Source organism: Meriones unguiculatus, chromosome 1 (genome assembly GCF_030254825.1).
Source record: "Meriones unguiculatus strain TT.TT164.6M chromosome 1, Bangor_MerUng_6.1, whole genome shotgun sequence".
Taxonomy (NCBI): Eukaryota; Metazoa; Chordata; class Mammalia; order Rodentia; family Muridae; genus Meriones; species Meriones unguiculatus.
In genome coordinates, this window is record NC_083349.1 from 16462231 (window position 1) to 16483180 (window position 20950).

Below are 20950 nucleotides of genomic sequence, written 5' to 3' on the forward strand. Positions count from 1 at the left end.
AGCTTATCTGAGCCCAGCGCCGGACTAGCTCACACTCTGAGTCCTTAAGCTCCGCGCGAGTCCCCGCCGGCACGTCCACGCCCGCTCAGCACCTACCGGGGACTTCCAGAACGCCCGCGGATCAGGATGTCTTTCCAAGGCAAGAAGAGCATTCCCCGGATCACGGTGAGTCGGGCCCTCTCCCCCGCTGCGTCTGACGCCCCTTGCCCAGGGCGGGAGTGGCTTACACGCTCAGCGGACGACCCTCCCGGCCCTGTCCCTGGGTCCCACACCTGCTCCAGTTCCCGGCCAGACGCCAGTCTTTCCTCCCTTCTCCTTCGCGCTCCGCCAACAGAGGAGAGAGCTCTCCAGGCCGCGCGGAACCCTTTGCAGGCAGCGCACAGGCCCGGGGCCCGCCAGCGTTCCGGACTCCGGTGATCCGCTTGAAGAGGCCGGGTGCGCGAACGGCCTGCTACCCAGAGCGTAGGTGGCCAGCCTCCTGCTGGGTCTGGCGTGAGGCTGATGGGGTTCAAGTGGACATTACCTGGAGTTCTGTCTCCAGGGCGGTCGGCGGACGCAGCCTTTGTTGGGCCCCCCAGCCTCAAGGCACTCGGATGTCCGGCGCTGTTCCCAGAGCAGCCCGTGGGCTGCCCATCCATCCCCTGGATGCGCTGCTTCTGTGTCTCCAATGCTTTGTCCGAGACAAAGCGATTTAGCCCTGGCTAGTAGATCTGGTGCCCCTGGAGGCCCCGAGCCCCTGCAGGAAGCTGGGTTCGGAGACTCCACGGGAGGTGAGTGCCAACTGACCACTCAGACCAGCATCCCTGCAGAGCAGAACAGACCTCTCCAACACAGACATACATAAAGTAGGAGGTCAGTGTGTCCACCCGGACAGCCAGGAAACAAAGCCTTCCCACTGGGGCTGCCGGAAGCCTGGGAGGAAGAGAGGGAGGCTCCTGGGATTAGTTGGACAAGGTCCGGGAGCTCCAGGGGTTTCAAAAAGGCTCTGGACTTGTTATCGCCACAAGAGCTCTGGAGTCTAGTTAGGCTGCTGGGGGAGGTCAGCTCCATAGCCTTCTGCGGGGAGTGCTCTCCTTTAGAAAAAACTCAAATCGGAAGGAGCCTCTTCTCCCAGGACCAGAATTAGTTCCTGCCTCTTGACCTGAGAAGGAAGTCTCATTAGCCAGCTGGCAGCGATGGAGATGGTGGCAGGCTCCTGCCCAGTCAGGCAGTGTTGATGAAGAGGGCGGGGGGCTCATCGGAACTCCCATTCATCTAAATGGGGCCTATCACAGCTTTGCTTGTCTCCCCAAACCGGGGGCGACCCCAGAATGCAAATTCTGGTGCCTGAAAACAGGAGTCTAGATAGGGACTCCAGAATTCAAGATTTCTGGTTCAGAGATTCCTCCTAAGGGCTGAGTTTTTCTGTGAATGGTGGACCAAAGGGTTTAGAGGGGTGTAGTCCAGAGTAGCAGCCTTGCAGAATGGGTGGCTGTAGGAGGGCTATGCAGACTACATAGACACTGGTGCTCGCTCAGTGGGGCCCATTAGTGAGCACGCTTGGAAGTTTGGAGAGAGACTTGGTAAGCGATCTGATGCCATGCTATGTATGGTCAACAAACTACTAACGTGGTGACCCAAATGGTAAGCCCATTCAGCGTTACAGCCATACCATGTCTTGGTCCAATTGAGGGCTCCAGCACAGGCTGGTTTCATGGACATGAATGAACCTAAGAACTTCATCTGCAGATGTTGCGATGTGGATTTCACAAAATGTTTGCAAGTCATTCTTTTTATTCTTTGTCCCCAGCCCCCAATATAAAGCTTAAACATCATTTGTGATTCTGGCCTGTACAGGCAGAGGGCCGGGTGATGTAGGCTAGGGCGTAGTTGCCAGGCCTTTGGAAGGCTGGGCGGTAGTGGTAGAACAGGAGAACCCTGCGAATTCAGCCCAGCGCTTGGCTGTTGGTCAAAACAGTGAACTATGCAAAGTGCTCCCCATCCATGTGGGCTGATAGATTCGGCTTGCCACACTCTCAGCTGGTTCTCCTGGCCTCCGACTGATTTTGTAACAGAGATGAAGCTGGCCTGGAGGCCTGGCCCGGCTGCCACATGGGCCATAGGAACTTGGGGCATGTGGCCAGGCTTCCTTGTTCAGTGCAGAATGTCTTCCCTGGCTAGTTCACAGGGAGAGTTGTGGCTCACGATGGTTAGAAAGGGGACAGCATCATGTCTACCCTCTCACAGGTGGTTCTGCACCTGCCCCCCTTTTCTTGTGTGTCTCCACGGTTCTCTTCCAAAGTGAGGCATCAATTCTGAGGTCTCTGTGGAGTTCCATCTGCACTTTCCACTTTCTGCCTGACTCCTCCCTCATGTTGGGTCTTAGAAGTGTCTGTCTCGCGGGAGCAAAGCCCTGGAACCAATCAGTTTGATCCCCTGCCTCATTTTGCTGAGGTTAGCCCACAGGGAGCTAGCCTTACCCCCAAACCTCTTCTTCACCCTCTTGAATGTCTTCACACTTCATCAGAGCCAGTGGCTACCTGATTTCCCCCCATCCTTCATGCCCATCAACTTCCAGCCCCCATCAAATCTTTTTTCTCACGCTCATGTCCATTAAACACTGGCCAGGAGTCTCTCGTATTCCCTGAACAACCCATGAAGCCACCCAAGCAGCAGTCCTGCTTCCCTTTTCCATATCATGATCCGCTTTCCTTCTGCCAGCCCAGGTGATCTCTATCAGTCAGAACTGGTCAAACGCTTGTGGCCCCCCGTGTCATCCCGTGGACTCCAAACCCGTGTGTCCCAACGCACCCAGCGCCAATGCCTGCTCTTCCCCTCGCTCTCCCATTGTAGCTCCCATGTTCTTCTGAGGCCTAACACCAACCCAAGCTCTTTCCTGCCCCGGGACCTTCATATAGCTGCTTCCTAGCCTGGAACAGTTCCCCACTGCTGCCCCCCCCCCCCCACTGGTCCCATCCAGTCCTAGTTCCCCAGAAAAGCGCTTGTTATATGGAAGGCAGCCTGAGTTCCTCTCGCCCTAGCTTTGTGCTCTTCTGTCTGTTTCAGTTTGATGGCCTGCACCTTGGTGGAGAACAGTAGAGACATACTTCCTGCATCTGTCTGCCCCTAGGCTGTAACCTCTAAATTCAAGACTGAGATGTGTGGCTTCTGCTCTGTGCCCTCCCCTGGTGGCACCATCATGGGCCTGTAGCCTTCTGGTGCAACAGCCCAGCTCAGTAAAGGTGGGAGGGGAGCAGCCAGGTACCCTTTCAGAACATGAGGTCGCCAGCTCTTCCCTCAGGTCAGATCTTTTTTCCTGATGGTCAGAAGGAAAGTTTGGATGTAGGAGTTGCCTCACCATACTTTTTGCCAACACAGCTTTGCCCTAGTGTCCCCACTCAGGCCCCTGCCTTCAGCTGAACAGCTGGTGCCTGGGCCGTGCTGGACAGTGCTTTGAGCACCCTGTTTGGGAGTACTGTAAACAAACCTCTGAGCTGGTTCTTGTGGCTACAAAATGTATGTCAAAATATCGCAGTCATTCTGGGGGAAGACGGTCCTAGTAGTCTAGGTGGTCTTGGTCAGCGTCCGATGTTTTGTCTCTGTCAGAGTGACCGCCTCCTCATCAAAGGCGGGAAGATTGTGAATGACGACCAGTCCTTTCATGCCGATGTGTATGTGGAAGATGGTCTGATCAAGTGAGTGTCTACTAAGAGGTACTTACACATATGCCTATGTGCGGATGTTGGGCACCTGGTACTAAGGTATCTGCTTTGGGCTGAAAACCGCGCAAACGCTTTCCCACCCTCCCCCAAACCCTATCTCTGGGAACAGTCCTTGAGGCATGATTGTTCTGCCGGATAATCATAAGGCCTTGAGAAACGCAATGCTTCTAGCATTGTATCTTTGTGTTATCACAGCATTTGGTACAAGTCTGGGCTCCTGGAGATGAGTCGTAAATACTGATCCGTTCACTCCTCTGCTTTATGTACCAAGGAGCTCCAGAACTGGCCAGTAGACAGCACACAGGGACTCCAGTTATGGTCCGTAGACAGCGACCAGGGGCTCCAGTGGGGGCCAGGAGGAAAGCCATATTGACTGGCGTAGTGCTGGGCCCTGTGCACTGCCCTCCTGAGACAGTGTGAGTTTTACTCTCTGGCATCTGGGTGAGCAGGTAGCCATCTGGCCTGCTTTTTTTCTCATGGGCAGGATTCCAAGGCCTCACTTCTTAGAGCCACGGCCCTTAGAGCTCTCTATGAATAGTGATGACTCTTTTTTATTTGTTTGTTTGTTGCTTTTAGACAAATTGGAGAAAATCTCATCGTCCCCGGGGGCATCAAAACCATCGATGCCCATGGCCTGATGGTCCTGCCTGGAGGAGTAGACGTCCACACCCGGCTGCAGATGCCTGTGCTGGGCATGACCCCGGCGGATGATTTCTGTCAGGGCACCAAGGCGGCCCTAGCAGGCGGGACCACTATGATACGTGAGTGCGCGGGCTGCTTGCCAGGCAGTCGAGAAGCCTTGAATAAGTACAGTGGCCCCCACTTCTTTGTGTTACCATGATACTTAGTACGAGGCTGGGATCCTGTAGATGCTGAGGCATGATGGGACAGTGCACGGCCCATTTCCTGATTGCACGAGGTGGTTTGTTTTCTCAGTCCTGTTTCTCTGTTATATCTGCATCGAAACCTGCTGGGCACACCCCTCCCATCCCTGCTTCCTTTCTGGGCCAGTTGCCTTGGCTAGCTCTGGGATGCTGATGAGCTCTGGCTGAAGAGACGTGTGTCCACTTACTCCTTCCAGGGCATTGGCAGCTAGCCAGGAACTGGGATTTGGAAATTCCAGTACTCCGGACGGACCAAAAGAATTGTGGTGTTTGGGCCCAAATTCTGCCTTTAAAGTCTGTTTGTAGTACATTCTCACCTGTATTAAGACTTGAGGCTGTGGCTTTCTGGGATAGGACATTTACACTGCTGTGTTTGAGCGCTCTCTATGCATATCTCTGTATCTGGTCTCGATATTATGGCCACACATACTCATGCCATGTGCCTTCAAGGGTCTGAGATAAAGGATTTACCACCCAAGTTTCTTTGTGCACCCAGCACACAGTACTGCTGTACTGCTATACTGCTGCCAGCGAGTAGTTCCGGAGACCCCGGGCATGTCACAACACTTGGCCATTGCTATAACCGCAGTTTGATTTGGGTCACTCTGTCACAGGCCGAAGGAAAGGTAGGAGCAGAGTGGCCACCGCAGTCTCAAGTGCACGTGCTGGCCACTTGTGTTTCTCTGGAAACGCAAATGGCACGTGTATACGGCAGAAGCATAGGCTGTGGAGTGCGTGAGCCCTGGTGGTCTGGCTGGTGATTTCCCATATGGGCGACTCCTTTCTAAAACACAGCCAGGGACAGCACGGTCACTGTTTCTCCGAGAAGACCAATTTCAGGATGTGCTCATGGCGTGCGACCTCCTAGCCCAGAGCGATGCACAAACGGTGCAGGGAGTGTGGCATGGCGGTGAGGCAGCCGCTGGTTCCTGAGGTGCACCATTTTGTTTGGTAGCCACCCTGAGTGCTCTCCTGGCACAACCCAGGATTGCCCAGTGAGCAGTGTTTGGGCCTCGGAATGGGATGGAGCCAGCATAGTAGCCATGTGTAGAAGGGATTTTGGTCTTCTTTGGGGGCTTGTGGAGTCAGCAAGGCCGTCGAAACTGACTCAGTGGGGTAAATTTTCTAGAAGCTTGCATGTCCACAGGGCTAGAGCACTGTGGACAGCTGAAAATCCTGGCTGTCACTGCTGTTCCCCGGGGAAGGAACCCAGGTCTTCTGGAAGTGGCATGGTTTGAACTCAGGCTTCTCTCTTAGTGCTCTACTCAGAGAGGCCGGAGGGATGTGACAGAAGATACCTCTGAGCTGACTGGAAGGAACAGGGCAGGTAGCAAGACAGGTACCCCCTCTGAGGTGTCTTCCTCCATCCCACTCTGGTCTCCAGAATGTGAAGCCACCCCCCCCCCCTTGGAGACAATAATGGGACACCTTGGCCAGGCTGAGGAGCCTGGCTAAACGTGCTGCTCCCCACAGTGGACCACGTGTTTCCCGATGCTGGTGTGAGCCTGCTGGCGGCCTACGAGCAGTGGCGGGAGCGAGCGGACAGTACGGCCTGCTGTGACTACTCCCTCCATGTGGACATTCCGCGCTGGCATGAGAGCACCAAAGAGGAGCTGGAGGCCCTCGTCAGGGACAAAGGTGAGCAGCGGTGAGGTGCTGTGGTACCGGGGGATCGCTGCGCCTGAGGGCAGACGAGGCGTCCCTTCTAGACACCCTGCGATTTGCCGGAGCAAATCTGTTTGCTCCGCCAGCCTGTTCCGAAGGCAGGGGTTTGGGAATTGAGTTGGAGAAGAAATCACCCAAAGTCATTTCTGCTTTCAAAGACGCTGGGCTAGCTAGGAGGTCCTACGCCATGAGCACATCCTGAAATTGTGGTCTTCTCAGAGAAACAGTGACCGTGCTGTCCCTGGCTGTGTTTTAGAAAGCAGATGCCCATATGGCAAAGAAGCAGCCACATTCCCCATTACTTGGGTCTTAAGAGGATGTCTTAAGCTCTGTACTGAAACCGACACTCCTGTAAGTAAGATTAGCTCCATTCTACACAAAGTCCTAAGGCTGAAACCACACCGGGGGGGTTTATTAGAGAACAACAACAACAACAACAATAAAAATTATTGTCCTGGATGCCTGTCTTCAGTGAGTTCCAAGCGGTATCAGGTTAGCAGAGCCGAGACACTGGCCTTCACAACTGTCTGCTGTGGCCACTGGGCCATAGAATGAGAATCCCCACACTGGTGCCCTTGGGAGCACAGGGCCCCACACCTCCTCCACTTAGGTGTAGCAGAGTCTGCTCTCCAGCCGTTAGATTCCTTGCAGCCTCATGTCTCTGAGCCAGGTGCCTACAGGGCTCTCTTTCCCTGTCATGATTGCCTCCTAACCAGAAATTGACATGAGGCATCCCATGAAAGTCATCACATAGGATGGCATAAGATGACATAGTTCCCCCGCCCCAGGGCATCACACATTATTAGTTTCTATCCAGCAAGGAGACAGGGCCCTGGGCTGGGTGGGTTTAGGGCTGCCTTCAGGCCTCAGTGGACCTTCACTGGTCCTGGCCCTGGGAGGTGGGCAGATTGTGGTTGTTCAGTTGGGACGGCTCAACCTTGCTCCTGACTGGACCTCAATATTGGGGGCACTAGACCCTCACCCCACTTCCTCCTACGTGTCTGTCTGAGGTCCCAGCCCTGAGACTCGGCCGCCCCTCTCAGAGTGTCACGAAGGTGCACTGTGAGCTGTGGTATGGGAAAGTAGGACTCAGAACCTGTAGGCAGATGACATGCCAGATGGCCCAAGAGAGGTTCCCCCAGCATGCCAGGCCTGGCTGCTTTTCTGAAGAGAGCAGAAGGGGCTTGGGCAGCCCGCCCATTACACTGCTCTGTGGCTTGCAGGAGTGGAGTCCTGCCTGACAGGTGGTGGTGATAGTAGGTGCATTCTCACCTGTGTGCCTACTGAGTGAGCAAAGAGTCCTGAACTCGGGGTACTGCGCGGCAGCGAGGGAGTGGCTGGGCATAGCTGATTCTGTCCGTGTGACCTGACTTGTTGCTATGCTGGGCAGCGCAGTTCTGTGGGAGGATGTCTCTGTCCCTGGGCTCCTCTACCGGTGCCTGATCCCCTCAAGCCTCTCTTCCAGGTGTGAACTCCTTCCTGGTCTTCATGGCATACAAGGACAGGTACCAGTGTGCTGATGGTCAGGTGAGACCAATTTCAGAGGGAGTGAACAAGTGGGGTGTCCCGAGCGGTTGCTGGAGAGACAACCCAGCAAACACGGGGCTCTGTTTGCCTTCTTCACAGATGTATGAAATCTTCAGCCTCATCCGGGACCTGGGAGCCTTGGCCCAGGTGCACGCTGAAAATGGGGACATCGTGGAGGAGGTGTGAGAGGCTGTGCTACCCACAGGGCTGGCTGGGTGGGTCGAGCTGATGCCCAGTGTGTAGGCCCCAGTGGGCAGACAAAGCTGGGTGGGCAATATGAGAGCTGTGACCCTTGGATGGGAGCAAGATTTCTAAGGAGAGAGGGAATGTTAAGTCAAAGGTCAAACAGCCTGTGGATTAGGGAGTCTTAAAGAACATTGAAATCACAACATAGGATTTTCCGTGATGGTCACAGATCTTGCCAAAGTACTGTAGCCAGTCGCTTGGGAGAATGCAATGTGACACCCAGGGTCAGGAACAGGGCAGGGGGTGGCTGCCTGTCAAGAGCCTGCACCTTGGGCCAGCCTTCCCCAAGTCCACTCTGCTATGAGTTCTTTGTGGCTGTTCTGTTCCGGGAGATCCAGGAGCTCAGGACTATGCTCAAGGTATGGGGCTTGCCAGCCAGCCACCTCCTGTCCAGGGCTTGGGATCCTTAGGGCTGGAGCAAAGCATCCTATTGGTCCTTTATTAGGAACAGAAGCGCCTGCTGGAACAAGGCATCACTGGTCCCGAGGGCCATGTTCTCAGCCACCCTGAAGAGGTAAGTCTGTCCTGCTGAAAATACCATCCCTCCCCCGCTTACCCCCCACCCCCACCCTGGCGCTGGGCTACATTGGCCCTGCAACATGGCCTGAGCAGCACTCTGCTCGTGCTGACCTCATTTGGGGGCTTAATGCAACAACGCTCTGCCTACCCCAAATCCATCTCAACCACTTGTCATTGCACAGCCCTTACCCGGGGCAAGAAGACAGTGCACTTGGACCCTGAGAATTGTGCGTCAACCCAGATTCCAAACACTGAGGTCTCAGCCAGGCCCTTACTCCAGAGCCTACAGTCTTGTATGTGATCTTTGGCTGTCCCAGAACCCAGAACCCACCTGGTCATGAAGTCTCAGGGTTTATTGTGTTCTGATTGTCCTCTCCCTTCACTGTCTTCAGATAGAGGCCGAGGCTGTCTACAGAGCTGTCACCATTGCCAAGCAGGCCAATTGCCCACTCTACATCACCAAGGTGATGAGCAAGGGTGCGGCTGACATGGTTGCCCAAGCCAAGCGCAGGGGTGAGTGCCAGCACTGGCTTCCATATGCTCCTAGACTCCCAGGGCTCTGCTGACAATTGAGGACCTTCCAGGTGGTAAGGATGGAAGACCCAGTGGAAAAGCAGGCCTCTTCATGGGGCACCTGCTTATGCTAGCTGAAGGAATAAAAGCTCAAGGGATGCTTAGGAGTCCTGTGTCCCTCTGAGGGATGGGGATGGACCCCACTCTTCAGCCTTGTTAGAGTAATAACTGCCTGCTAGGGGTTCTTAACAAGCAGGGGCCCCGTGTTTCTGTTGCCAGGGGACGCAAGGACAGAACCCTGATTATGAGAGGGTCTGTCAGTTTCACAGGATGGTTCACCTTCATATTTGCTACATGTTCAGGAGCTGGGGTACACATTCTGAGAGCCTGGGGGCTCCGTGCCTAGAGGCAGACACCTATGCCCTGGCAGGTTCATAGCTGTAATTGGCAGGGGCTAGACTGTGTGTGGTTCCAGAAAGGCTGTGAGCTCTGAGAGCCCGAGAAGGCCCAGTAGCTACCAGGGGCACTGGAGGGTCAGGACTGGGGCTCAGGACCATGGTCATGCGTAAAAGAGGCAGCATGTTCAAAAACAATGGATGATCTAGCATCCGTTTTCCCACTCAGTCTCATAATAAGGCCTCATTTCTTAGCCCTGCCTCAAGACCACGGAGTCCCTGGAGTGGAAGTGGGTGTGCAGGGACAAGATTGGCACAGGAGCCCACCATGTTTGCGAGGGAGAGGATCAGGATTGTTGCCAGCACAGGTTAAGCAGGGCCTCTGGGCTCACCCAGAAGCTTCGCCCCTACTCCCAAGAAGCTACTCTGCAGCAGGACGAGGTCCCCATCCAATTCTGAGCCTGATGCATTCCCATTCACTTACAGGAACAGCGTCAGCCTAGTTCAGAGCTCTGGCACAATGTCTCTCTGGGTCTGAACTGACAGGCTTAATTGGTCAAGTCCTACTCTGTGGCCCAGCTGAAGTACCCAGCAGCCCGACCTCTAGCGGAGGTTGTGGGTATGGAAAGGATCACTTTCTTGGCCACCATACCTCCCTAAGAACCACCCCACAGGGCCGATGACTAGCCAGGGCCCCCACAAAAGAGGACAAGCTCTTCCTAGCCATGAAAGCCGGGACGGAGAGGTGTCAGTAGCAGTGTGAGACATGTGCTGTGCTCAGGCTCCTCGTAGGTGCAGGCTGGTGGAGTCCTGCCATAAGCCTTGCTCTCTTTAGGGGTGGTCGTCTTTGGGGAACCGATTACCGCCAGCCTGGGCACTGATGGCTCACACTACTGGAGCAAGAACTGGGCCAAGGCTGCAGCCTTCGTCACGTCACCCCCTATCAACCCGGACCCTACCACTGCGGACCACCTCACCTCCCTGCTGTCCAGGTAAGCAGGCACCCCAACAAAGTTCTGGTTAGCCCTTGGCCTCCAACGCTGTGCTTCCTCCAGACGCTCCCCAGAGGAATCCCAGATTTCCACAGGAAAGCCAGCTGAGGAAGAACAGGGCTCTGCGCTTCCAACTGGGGTTTCCCCACGCCTATGCCCTGCTCTTGGCCCCTCATGACATTCATTCATTCATTCATCCATGTGAACACTTAACACATTGATGTGTTCATGCCCTCCATTCTGGGCCCACATTGTCCACTCTCTTCCTTCTTAAGTACCAGCTCAGATCTCTCCCATAGCCTTGGCTGTCTGCCTAAGAGGCTGGAGCCAGCTGCGGCCAGTTCAGGAGGGCCATCCCCGAGCCCTCTCTGACTCTGGCTTATTCTCAGCGGAGACCTCCAGGTGACAGGCAGTGCACACTGCACCTTCACTACCGCCCAGAAGGCTGTTGGCAAAGACAACTTCACACTGATCCCGGAGGGCATCAACGGTATAGAAGAGCGCATGTCTGTGGTCTGGGAGAAATGTGTGGTAAGTCTAGGCCTGGGGACATGGGGTGAGGCAAAGGCTGTCTGTCAGCAGCATGCTGCAGGAGGACCCCAGCACCAGAAGTGCGAGAGAGAGCACACAGCCTTTGCCCTCTAAGCCTTAGCTTAGCAGTCCACGGCACCTAGACATGCTCCTCCTCCGGATAAGACTGTCACATTTATGGATTCCCCACCATGGAGATTAATGTCTTGTCCATCACCCTGCATACCATAAATAGGTAATTATTACATGTTAATGAAGAACTTTAAATTTTTAAAAAGAATTCATTTATAGCCAGGCAAAGTGGTGCAGGCCTGTAGTCCCAGCACTCTGGAAGCTAAGGCAGGAATATTTGGAGTTTAAAGTCAGCCTGAGCTACAAAGAAGAATCTTGTCGGAAGGAAGGAAGGAAAGAAGGAAGGGAGGCAGGGGGGGAGGGAGGAAGGAAGGGAGGAAGGAAGGAAGGAAGGAGGGCAGGCAGGCATATACACAGGTACAGATCTAGAGGGCAGTTCCCCCTCCTCTGTTCATCCCTCTGCCACGCCTACAAACCAGGGAGACTGTCACAGTGGCTCAAGGGACCCCAGCATTGATATCAAAGTATCATCATTTATTCACAGAGGCAACTAGAAATGGCAACTAGGAATGCTCCTGTGTCCATAGGAGCAGTCACACCACTGGACTGCCTGGTCACTGACATTGGTGGCCCTGTCTGGGTGGGCATTTGTAGCACTGGGTTATTGCCACAGTGAGGTCATGGCTGGAGCCCTTCCTGAGCTTGAGATATCCCATGACATCTACCAGCCCACCTTTCCCCTCAGCTGGCCCTCTTCCTTCTCAGGCTTCAGGGAAAATGGACGAGAATGAGTTCGTTGCTGTGACCAGTACCAATGCTGCCAAAATCTTCAATTTTTACCCCAGGAAGGGGCGTGTGGCTGTGGGCTCTGATGCTGACCTAGTCATCTGGAATCCTAGGGCCACGAAAGTCATCTCTGCCAAGAGTCACAACCTGGTGAGGATGCCCCCGTCCTTAGCAGAGACTGGCTGGACCTGCTTCCCAGGGGTGTTTACCAGGATGGCTGGCAGGTCTCCACCTTCAATGTGGCTCTTGGAAGCCTTGACCTGTCCAGACCCACATCTACCCAGCACCTCACTCAGCCAGTATCTTGCTTGCTGCCCCCAAGGGTGTGTGACTGAATCTGTCGATCCACCCTACACTAAAAAGACTGAGGCAGAGGAGCCATCACAAGGACAGGCTCACCCCGACCCCAACACACTCTGCTTCCTCTGACTTCCTAAGATTCTCGTGACTCGGTGGTGCTGGGTTGGTTGAGGGGTAATTCCCTCTGTGTGTCACTTGTCTGCCTCGGTTGCATTTTTTTTTTCTGGGTGAGGCCTTAGCACAGCACATGCAGGTGACCTGTAGTGCTGGCCAGCCTTGGGGTCAGGGCTGAAGGGCGCTGCACCTGTGGGCCTCTCCCCAGAATGTAGAGTACAACATCTTTGAAGGAGTAGAGTGCCGAGGAGTGCCGACGGTGGTCATAAGTCAGGGCAGAGTGGTGCTGGAGGACGGGAACCTGCTTGTCACGCCAGGGGCTGGCCGCTTCATTCCCCGGAAGACATTCCCTGACTTTGTCTATAAGAGGATAAAGGCTCGCAACAGGGTAAGAGGCTGACCTGGGTGACAGGACATTGAATGGGTGGGTGGCAGGCAGGCGTGGAGTTCCCAGTGCAGTCAGTGAGCCCGTTGAGGTGAGGTTCTGCCTCCTGGCTGACTTGGATTTGGGTGGCATAGTGGAAGCTATCACTTGCCCCAGGCCTACTGATCTTTGCCTGTTGTAGGGGAGGTGGCCAGGGGGTCCTTAGCAGGCCTGGTCCCCCCCTGTGCCTCCTGTGCCCACTGCCTACTCAGTGGTGGTGGTATATACCTTCTGTTACAGTTGCCTATAGGAACTATGGGTATAAAGTCATTTATAACCACCTCCCCGAGTACATTACCAAGAAGATGTCAACATGGTCCAGCTCAATACCTCCTGCATTCTACTGCCTCCCTGAGGGGTAGAGTAGGAATGGAGACCCTAGAAGGAGCCTGGAGAGGACAGCTCTCTATGAGGCAAGCTCAGTCCCATATGCAGGGAGAAAGAACATGGTGGTAGAAGCTGCTTCAGTTCTGCCTGCTGTCATCTGATGAGTAGTGATAGCCCTTCCCCCCTGCCAATAAGATCTAATCCCAGTCTCAGAGGCTGGCTCAGATCAGACTGTCAAATAGACCCAGGAATCCAGGGGGAGGTGCCAGCCAGGAGCACAGGCCCATCTAACTTAATTCTTTGGGTCACTGGTCCATGCTGGGTTTCTAGGAAATGCCTCTGGCTCTAGGAGCCATTTTCTGGCCAAACAAGACCCAGAATCTCATCCCAAAGCTGCCTCCTGGTCACAGTTGGGACTAGTTCCAGGCTGCTTTGCTCTTCTGTGCCCTTCCCTGAATATTTCTGCAGCTCAGGCCACACAGCTGTGTGTGTGTGTGTGTGTGTGTGTGTGTGTGTGTGTGTGTGTGTATTGACTGTGTGTATAGACAGACTGATATGCAGGGAGAGCACTGAGGAAGGAGGTGTGTATGAAGCTGTGTGTGTTCCTCTATTTCAGGGGAGCATAGGATTACTGAGCAGGGCAAAGTTCGGGTGCAGAACAGATTGGCAGGGCACTACCCTCCATCAGCTTAACTAGCTAAACCCCAAGCTCTCTTGGCCCCACAGCTAGCAGAGATCCACGGTGTGCCCCGAGGCCTGTATGATGGGCCTGTCCATGAGGTGATGTTACCCGCCAAGCCAGGGAGTGGCACGCAGGCTCGTGCATCCTGTCCAGGCAAGATCTCGGTGCCACCCGTGCGCAACCTGCACCAGTCGGGGTTCAGCCTGTCTGGTGAGTTGGGTCTGGGAATGGGATAAGAGGCTCTTCTGTGCTAAGTCCAACCTGGGCCCAAAGGAATCTAAGCTCAGCTGGAGACTTGGACATGTACACACACAGGGCAGATCCCAGGGGTGGGCCTGTGGGCAGCCAGTGTGGGTACTGTAGGGTAGGTACTGACCCTAGTGAGGGGCCTCGTTTGAGGCCTTCGGGGGGGGGGGGAGATAAGGTATGTACCCTTGCTACAGAAGCCCATTCCTGGACCAGCATTTGCCATTGGAGTGTTGCTGAGATGAACCCTCAGCTTGAATCAAGAAAGCTGGGAGATGGCACATCAGCTCAGGACTACACATAGAATGTCCAGCCTCTGTGGGAGGAGAGGGACCCTCTCTGGGGACCCAAGTTATAATACAGCCCCCTCAGCTCCTCTAGCCCCGGAATCACTGGTGAAGTATGAGGCATGGGTCTGAGCTGTGGTCCTTAGCACTTAGGGACATGCTATAATGTATCTGCCATGCTGACCAACAGAGTTGGCTTTTAAGTGGCCAAGGGACTTGCCAGCCTCCCATCTTGCCTACAGACCAAAGCCAGACTCTCTCTACCACTTTGCCAATCCATGAGTAGGGGCTCTATTACCATATTGTCTGCACTCTCTCATCTTCCTGCTTGGGATGAGCAGCCTGACTGGCCACCTGCCTTATCAGCCATGGCTTTGGGGAGAAAACCAGCCCTGAGTATGAGGTTGGGTAGATATGCTCTGTGTTCCTGGCTTAGCGGGTACAGCCAGCCATTTCTAACTTCCCTTTTGGATGGAAGGAGAGTCCTGCCATGCCCCCACCCCTTTCAACCTCCTTATCACACTTACTTGCCCTTTCTTCAGGGTCTCAGGCTGATGATCACATTGCCAGACGTACAGCTCAGAAGATCATGGCGCCCCCTGGAGGACGCTCCAACATCACGTCTCTCTCCTAGACTTGGGGTCTGGCAAGCTGGTGCTGTCCCCACTGGCAGGGTGTGGGGACCACTCACTTTCAGTTAGCTCCTTCCTTTGTAGATGTTATCGTGAATGGTGCTCAGCCTTGCCCTCCCCTTCCCCATAAAACTCTCCCTACGGAGTCCCAGACCCCAATGAGGTACCCCCTCCAGAGGGCCGAATCCAGGGAGAGTTCACTGCCAGAGTGAGAGGACTAGCATGGCAGTGAGCAGGTGCCTCTTGCCCCCCTGGTCTTACCATGAAGAGCTCTCTGTCTCGAGCCCATGAGCTTTCCAGTGTCTAGGTGTAGGCAGGGCGGGCGTTCACTGCTTCCACACCCCCAAGAAATCACTGCCCTGTGGAAGCCTGGGGGCTTCCACCAGCTCTGTGCTAAGGTGCAGCTACCCCTTGGGGGCCTGTCCCCCTGACTGCCCTGGTGCAGGGAGGAGAGCAGGTGAGCGGAGCCTCCGCTTTGCGGAGCAGCTGTGACTTCAGGGATCCATCAGTTTCTTGGTGAAGGGTAGCTCCCTCCCACATACACTTCCAAGGACCAAACCTGAGCTCCTATAGCAGCCCCCTCTAGGGAGTTTGACGATCCCTTAGCTAAGACACTTTCCTTTTCCTACAGAGCGTGTTTCCATAGGTTTACTAGAGTAGCGGTTTTGTACTGTGAGGAAACCATAGCCAGGGATCTGCATGCTGCTGTACCAGATGCCGGCCACCGGCCACGCCTGATGTGAGTCGGGTCAATAAAACAAAAACAAAAAAGCCTCTGGGTTAGAAGCTGCCTGTGTGTTGCCAGCCAGACTTCCGTCCCTCAAACATTTGCACAGGGACCAGGGAGACCCTGCCACCGGTGCTGCCACCTCTGCCCAACCGCATGCCATCTACCAGTGTGGTCTCTGCCTGCTCTGGGCCATGGGCGTGGCTGGACCTGAATGGTGGGAAGGGCTCTTTCTCTTAGGGTCTTTGGCTGTGACATACAGCCAGAGGGTCAGCAGGAGGACACCCGTGCTCTGACTGGCCAGGCTCAAACCACTCCAGCTGGAGCGAGGTAGTAATTGAAAGACTGTGAGGTGTGCCCTGCAGGTGTGGTGTGGTGTGGAGGACAGCCCAGGAGACCAGCACAGCTGCTCGCAGCCAGACCCAACCCCCGGAAGGAAAGTAGCCAGGCAGTTTCTATCAGTGCCTTCCTGGGGTTGGAACCTCTGGGCTGGCCTCCTGGCCTTCGCCTTTTCTCATGGAGGTGGTCTCAGTTCTTTATCCCAGGCGGAGGATCCCTCCAGAAGCTGGAGGTCTTCTCCACGCTACCTGTCCCTTCTCCTCCCAACATCCATCCTCAGCAGCAGGAGCGTTTCCATGGGAACCTACAGCACTGCCGGCACCCAGGATCTTCATAAAGTTTCTTTGGTCCAAACAGCAATTCTACTGAAGGCCCCACCTAACAGCCCTGCCATCCTCCTCTGGGCCACATATATATGGTCAATAAGGCTTCAGACTTGATTTTGTTTGTTTTGGAGTCACGGGCTTATTATGTAGCCTTGGCTGGCCTGGACCTCACTATGTAGACCAGGCTGGCCCCTTACTCAGAGATCTGCCTACCCTGCAATTGCTGGCATTATAGATGTACACTACCAGCAGGGCCTTAGACTCTTTCTGCTTCCCCCAGCAAGGAGAGGGCGATAAAGGGACCGAGGACGTAACTAAATCCCTGCTAGAATCAAAAAGGAGAGTGCATTTGAGCCACAGTCACCCATCACAGTTATCCTAACCCTGCTGGGCACCTGACCTTGCCAGGTTTTCACTCAGAACATGGCTACCTGAAGGGGCCTCGGGGAGTGGCAGTGATTTGGTGTACTGTGGCTGGATGTCTTAGGCCTCACCAGGAGCTCTATGGTTAGTCAGTCCCACTGAGGGGCGGGGCTGGCAGGGGTTGGAGCTACCTTCTCTGGCCTAGGGCTTCAGCTCTGTTGTCAGCACAGCCAGCTCTTCAGGCACTGTGGTCAGTTTGGTCTTTGGAGACTCCACAGCCTGGCCAGGCAGGCGGGCAGCATTTATGTGGGTTGAACGGAACCACCGACCCAGATACTCTGTATGGTAACCAGGGTGGCTACTGTTTTGGGAGGGCCCTGTGCATGGCGTGGTTCCCAACTGAGCCCACATAGGCCCATGGAGCACTGGGCTAGAGGGCAGAACTCATCCTCCAACAGGAGAGACCCGTGTGGCTGGCCTCATTCTAAGTGGCTCCTCTGACCACAGAACCCTGGGGCGTGAGGGGCAGACATCATATTCTTTGGTTGTGTTCCTCCTGTCCAGCCCTGTAGGAGCCATGCTGTCTGGCTGCTACCCTGAGGCTCTTAAGCTTTTGACAATATTCACTTGGCTTGGGGCTTCAAATTGCACTCAGCAGCCCTCTTCCAGTTTCTGTAAAGGCTGGGGCAAGCTACCACAATGCCACCTTCCTGCGGCACCAGCTACCCAGCTGCCCCAGTCCACTTTCTCCATGGAAGACTGCAGGCACGGGATGCCATCACTTCACGGGCACATAACAGAGTATGCGACACGGCAGTTCTTAGACTGTAATTCTCAGGGGTGAAAACTATACACAAATTGCAGAAATTGCCAGAGCAGTGTGTATCGCTAGAAAACATTCTTTAGCTATCCCACCCACTCCCTCCCCCAGCCCCCGCCCTCAATAACATATCAGAATCAACAAGGCCTGTTCCCACCCTGACAGCCTTGAGCGGCAAGCTCAAGGCCATTCTGGCCAGGCCACAGCAAAAACTGGCCACAAGGCTATGTACAGCCAACTTCAAAGGGGTCCAGAAAGCCAAGGGTTTCTGCCTTACTGTGCCACCCTGGCCACCTGTAATCTGCCAGCCTACAGTTAGAGGGGCCAGCCATTGGGATGGCTGCATGACTCCCTCTTTGCTGCAAGTAACCACTCGAGGTACCGAGGCCTCTCCTTGCCCAGCCACCACTCTCGACGATGGGCACCCATGGCTCCCAGCAGCTTCACCCTATTGACAGGGGCAGGCTGGGCAGTCAGGCCTTTGCCCCAATGCTGCCTCCTTCTGGCCGTCCTGAGTCTTCAAAGCAGCCTGAGAGAGAACTGCCCTAGGACACAGTCCAGTTGGCTTAGCTGCTCCCAGATGAGGGGCAGATGGAGCCACACATGGGCAGGGCTGTGGGTTCTGCCTCACTGTCTGCAGTGGAATCTGTCATATCTGAAGTCTCAGGGCCTGGGAGAGGCTCGTTCATGAGTTCCTGGCTCCTCTTCAACCTGGAATGCGTTGGGGACGACAAACATACAAGTGAATCTGTAGCTCCCCAAATGGCAGAGCCTCAGTAGCAGTCCAAGGACCCCCGGATGTAGACTATATGGCTCTATCCTAGGAGCCATGGGATGTGTCCTTCCTGTTGGATGCCAAGACTCTTTCTTGTTGGAAGCCCTGTTCTGGTACATGCTGGATACACAGGGAGCCAGAAAGTGGACATAGATGCTGAGAACATCAGAAGCATGGGAAGCTCGGTGTACTGCTGGCCACAAAGCTATGAGGCTGGAAGTCACCGGCTCTGCATCTCAGCTCATTCAGAAGAAGCTGAGGGCCTAGCTCAGGCTCTGTTCAAAGAGTATGGCCAAACCCACAATTCATCTTTTCCTCTAACCGCAGGCCAGGGCCAGTGTCCACAACCAGCACCACACTGCTCTGAGCATCCTCCCCAGCCTAGTACAGAGCCATTGCCTCTGGGAAGACATCCCCGCTTCCCAGGTGGGGGAAGTGCTGACCCCTTCCTTGGGCCCCGATACACCAGGCTATCTCCACTGAGGCAGGTGTTAGTCTTGCTCTGCCGGGCAACTGTGCCCTTTCTGCCCCACAGGTATTAGACACCAAGGAAAGCCTTTCTGAGTGAGTGACCAAGTGGCAGGTGTGACTGCAGGGGTCCCCGGGATGTGACTGGTTCTGGTCTGAGCCAAGTGTGTCCCTGAGATTCTAACCACTGGATCTAAGTCCACCTAGAAGGTTCCCAGGGCACCCCTCCAGGGGCCTGAGCTGAGACTGTTCAACTCTACCTCCCATGTTCATCACTTGTGTATATATATACACACTCACTTTTCTCTGTTAAAAATCACAAAGTCTTGCTGGATGGCATCCAGGCAGTCTTGAAGGTAGTCATTCTCCTGCGACAGAAAGACAGTGACTTGTGCTGGATGCTATGGGCAGTTCTGAAGTACTGCTCCAATGGCCCACTCGGGCCCTCTGGGGAGGAATCCCCTGGCTTCCGAGGCACTCTGCTCTTCTGAAGCCCATCTGTTACAGCTGAGAGCAGAATCACGGATGCCCAGCTGGGGGCGGGGCATGACATGGGAAAGACAGCTGCCTCAACCCTCCTGTGCTCTGTGAACCTGCACGTGGCCCCCAGTCTGTGTCCCTTCCAGGAGGATCTGGCAGGCACCGTGAAGGCTCTGCCAATAGCTGTCTCCACTTACCAGTCTCCCTCAGAACCTTAGTTGTGTCTCCCCGAAGCATGGCCAGGCTGAGTGGTGATGGACCCTCTTGGGAGCTACAGGACATCTAATGGGCACCAGTGAGAACCAGGACGACAGGCCTGGGAGTGAGCTTTGGGGCCATGGGTGGGCTCTAAGTCAGAACATGAGGCTAACATGAAACTTTCTTCCCTGGCTTGGAATCAGTTTCCTGGTGTGAGCACCTGGGTTGGGTTTCAAAACACTACAGGACAGCTTTTAGGAACCAGGTTATGGAGTTCAAGGGAAGATTCCAGATCCTCCTTGGAAGAGTGATGAGAAGTGAAAACCCCTGCATGGGCAGGCTGAAGAGGAAAGGCCAGGGAACCTATAATGCGTGGTCTCCTGCCACAAGGTGGAAAGTAATGAGCTGGGGATACTGGGATGGGAGTCACTGCTACAACTCATCCCCTCGTGTCCATAGTGGTGATAGCACATCCAAGCAGCCGAAGCCAGGGGAGAACACTGACTGATTCAGGAGATGGAGTGTGGGATGGTATCCCATGGAGCCTGGAGATCTCGGTAGTCAGAGGGAGCAGGGTTAGACAGGCAAAGGCTCTCAGCTGCCTGGGGGAGGGGACACAGTTACCTTCTTGCTTTCCAGAGCCAATATCAGCCCTATAATCTATCACCTGAGAGGGGTCAGGTCCCTTAAGAGGGAAGACAGCTAATTCACAGCAAATGCATGCTCTGAGGACCAGCATGCCTGTAGCTGTCTCCACAAAAGGGATGTCTAGTGCCTAGAAGCCTGCTGAGCTAGCACTCAAGTCCTTTTCTCGGGAGCCAGTGGCCACAGACTCGCCCTTTCCCTGGATGTTGAAGACAAGAGTCAGGTAAAGCTTATGGCATCTGTCAGTACTGGCTTTCCTGTCAACTCTTTGACCTGTGGGTAACAGCTGTTATAGGTGAGGAAGGGGACGGGGAGGCAGCTGTAGGTTAAGAATAAAGTGTAAGGTATGCAGATCAGCACATTTTATAGGCATAGTAACAGTAGTTAACACTGGATTTTAACTTGAAATTCCTAAAAGTATAGATTTTGAAATTCAGTCTTTTCCCCTCGTGCATACAATAATGATAGGAAGATAATGGCCACATTACTTGGCTTTGCTTCAATGATTATTTACAATTTTTGCTTGCAATAACATAAAAGTTTGTACACCTTAAGTGACTGTAGCTTTCAGGCCAATGATTCCTAACTGAAACTGTTTTTAAAATGGCTGGTGTAGAGGGCTTGGGCTCAGTGGATAAAACACTTGCCATGCAAGCATGGGAATTCTGATTCCCAGCTCCCACATAAAAAGATAGGTAGGCATGGAGGCCACCCGTAATCCCAGTGTTCGGGAGGTAGAGGCAAGGAGAGGAGGCCAGCTAGTTCACTAGACTAGCTGCATCAGCGAGCTCTGTGTTCAAGAGATCACAACTCAGTAAATCAAGTCAAGAGAGTGAAGACATCAAATTCTGTCCCCTCCCTGCATACACATGCCCACATACCTACACATATGTGCCCTTGCCAAGAACATTAAAAAGAAGATGCTGTAACAAACAAGATCTGTAGACCAACTAGCCTACATGGCCA

The 20950-nt window shown here is 54.3% G+C and overlaps 2 protein-coding genes across 2 annotated transcripts in view; one reads left to right on the forward strand and one right to left on the reverse strand.

The window, feature by feature from the left end:
- Positions 1–24: 24 nt before the first annotated feature.
- On the forward strand, positions 25–15629 carry Dpysl4 (dihydropyrimidinase like 4). Its single transcript, XM_021637836.2, has 14 exons — positions 25–165; positions 3586–3674; positions 4278–4462; positions 6059–6223; positions 7716–7777; positions 7877–7957; positions 8469–8537; positions 8935–9055; positions 10286–10442; positions 10832–10973; positions 11811–11981; positions 12454–12633; positions 13723–13888; positions 14754–15629. Exons 1-14 carry the CDS (start codon positions 127–129, stop codon positions 14843–14845), a joined length of 1719 nt encoding a protein of 572 aa, XP_021493511.1. The 5' UTR covers positions 25–126; the 3' UTR covers positions 14846–15629.
- A 1781-nt stretch (positions 15630–17410) lies between these two features.
- The window catches only part of Stk32c (serine/threonine kinase 32C), an 80653-nt gene continuing 77113 nt past the window's right edge, over positions 17411–20950 (reverse strand). The window contains exons 11-12 of the mRNA XM_021637837.2: positions 18962–19029; positions 17411–18129 (exon numbers count right to left, since the gene is read on the reverse strand). Coding sequence (XP_021493512.1) covers positions 17985–18129; positions 18962–19029 — 213 coding nt within the window. The 3' untranslated portion in view covers positions 17411–17984. The remainder of the gene's footprint in view (positions 18130–18961; positions 19030–20950) is intronic.

Excerpts from the sequence above, each read along its gene's own strand:
- Dpysl4 (XM_021637836.2), top strand. The coding sequence starts at position 127 with ATGTCTTTCCAAGGCAAGAAGAGCATTCCCCGGATCACG. Across the intron at positions 8,538-8,934 it reads TTCTCAGCCACCCTGAAGAG|ATAGAGGCCGAGGCTGTCTA; the intron begins GTAAGTCTGTCC and ends CACTGTCTTCAG. Across the intron at positions 11,982-12,453 it reads CTGCCAAGAGTCACAACCTG|AATGTAGAGTACAACATCTT; the intron begins GTGAGGATGCCC and ends GCCTCTCCCCAG.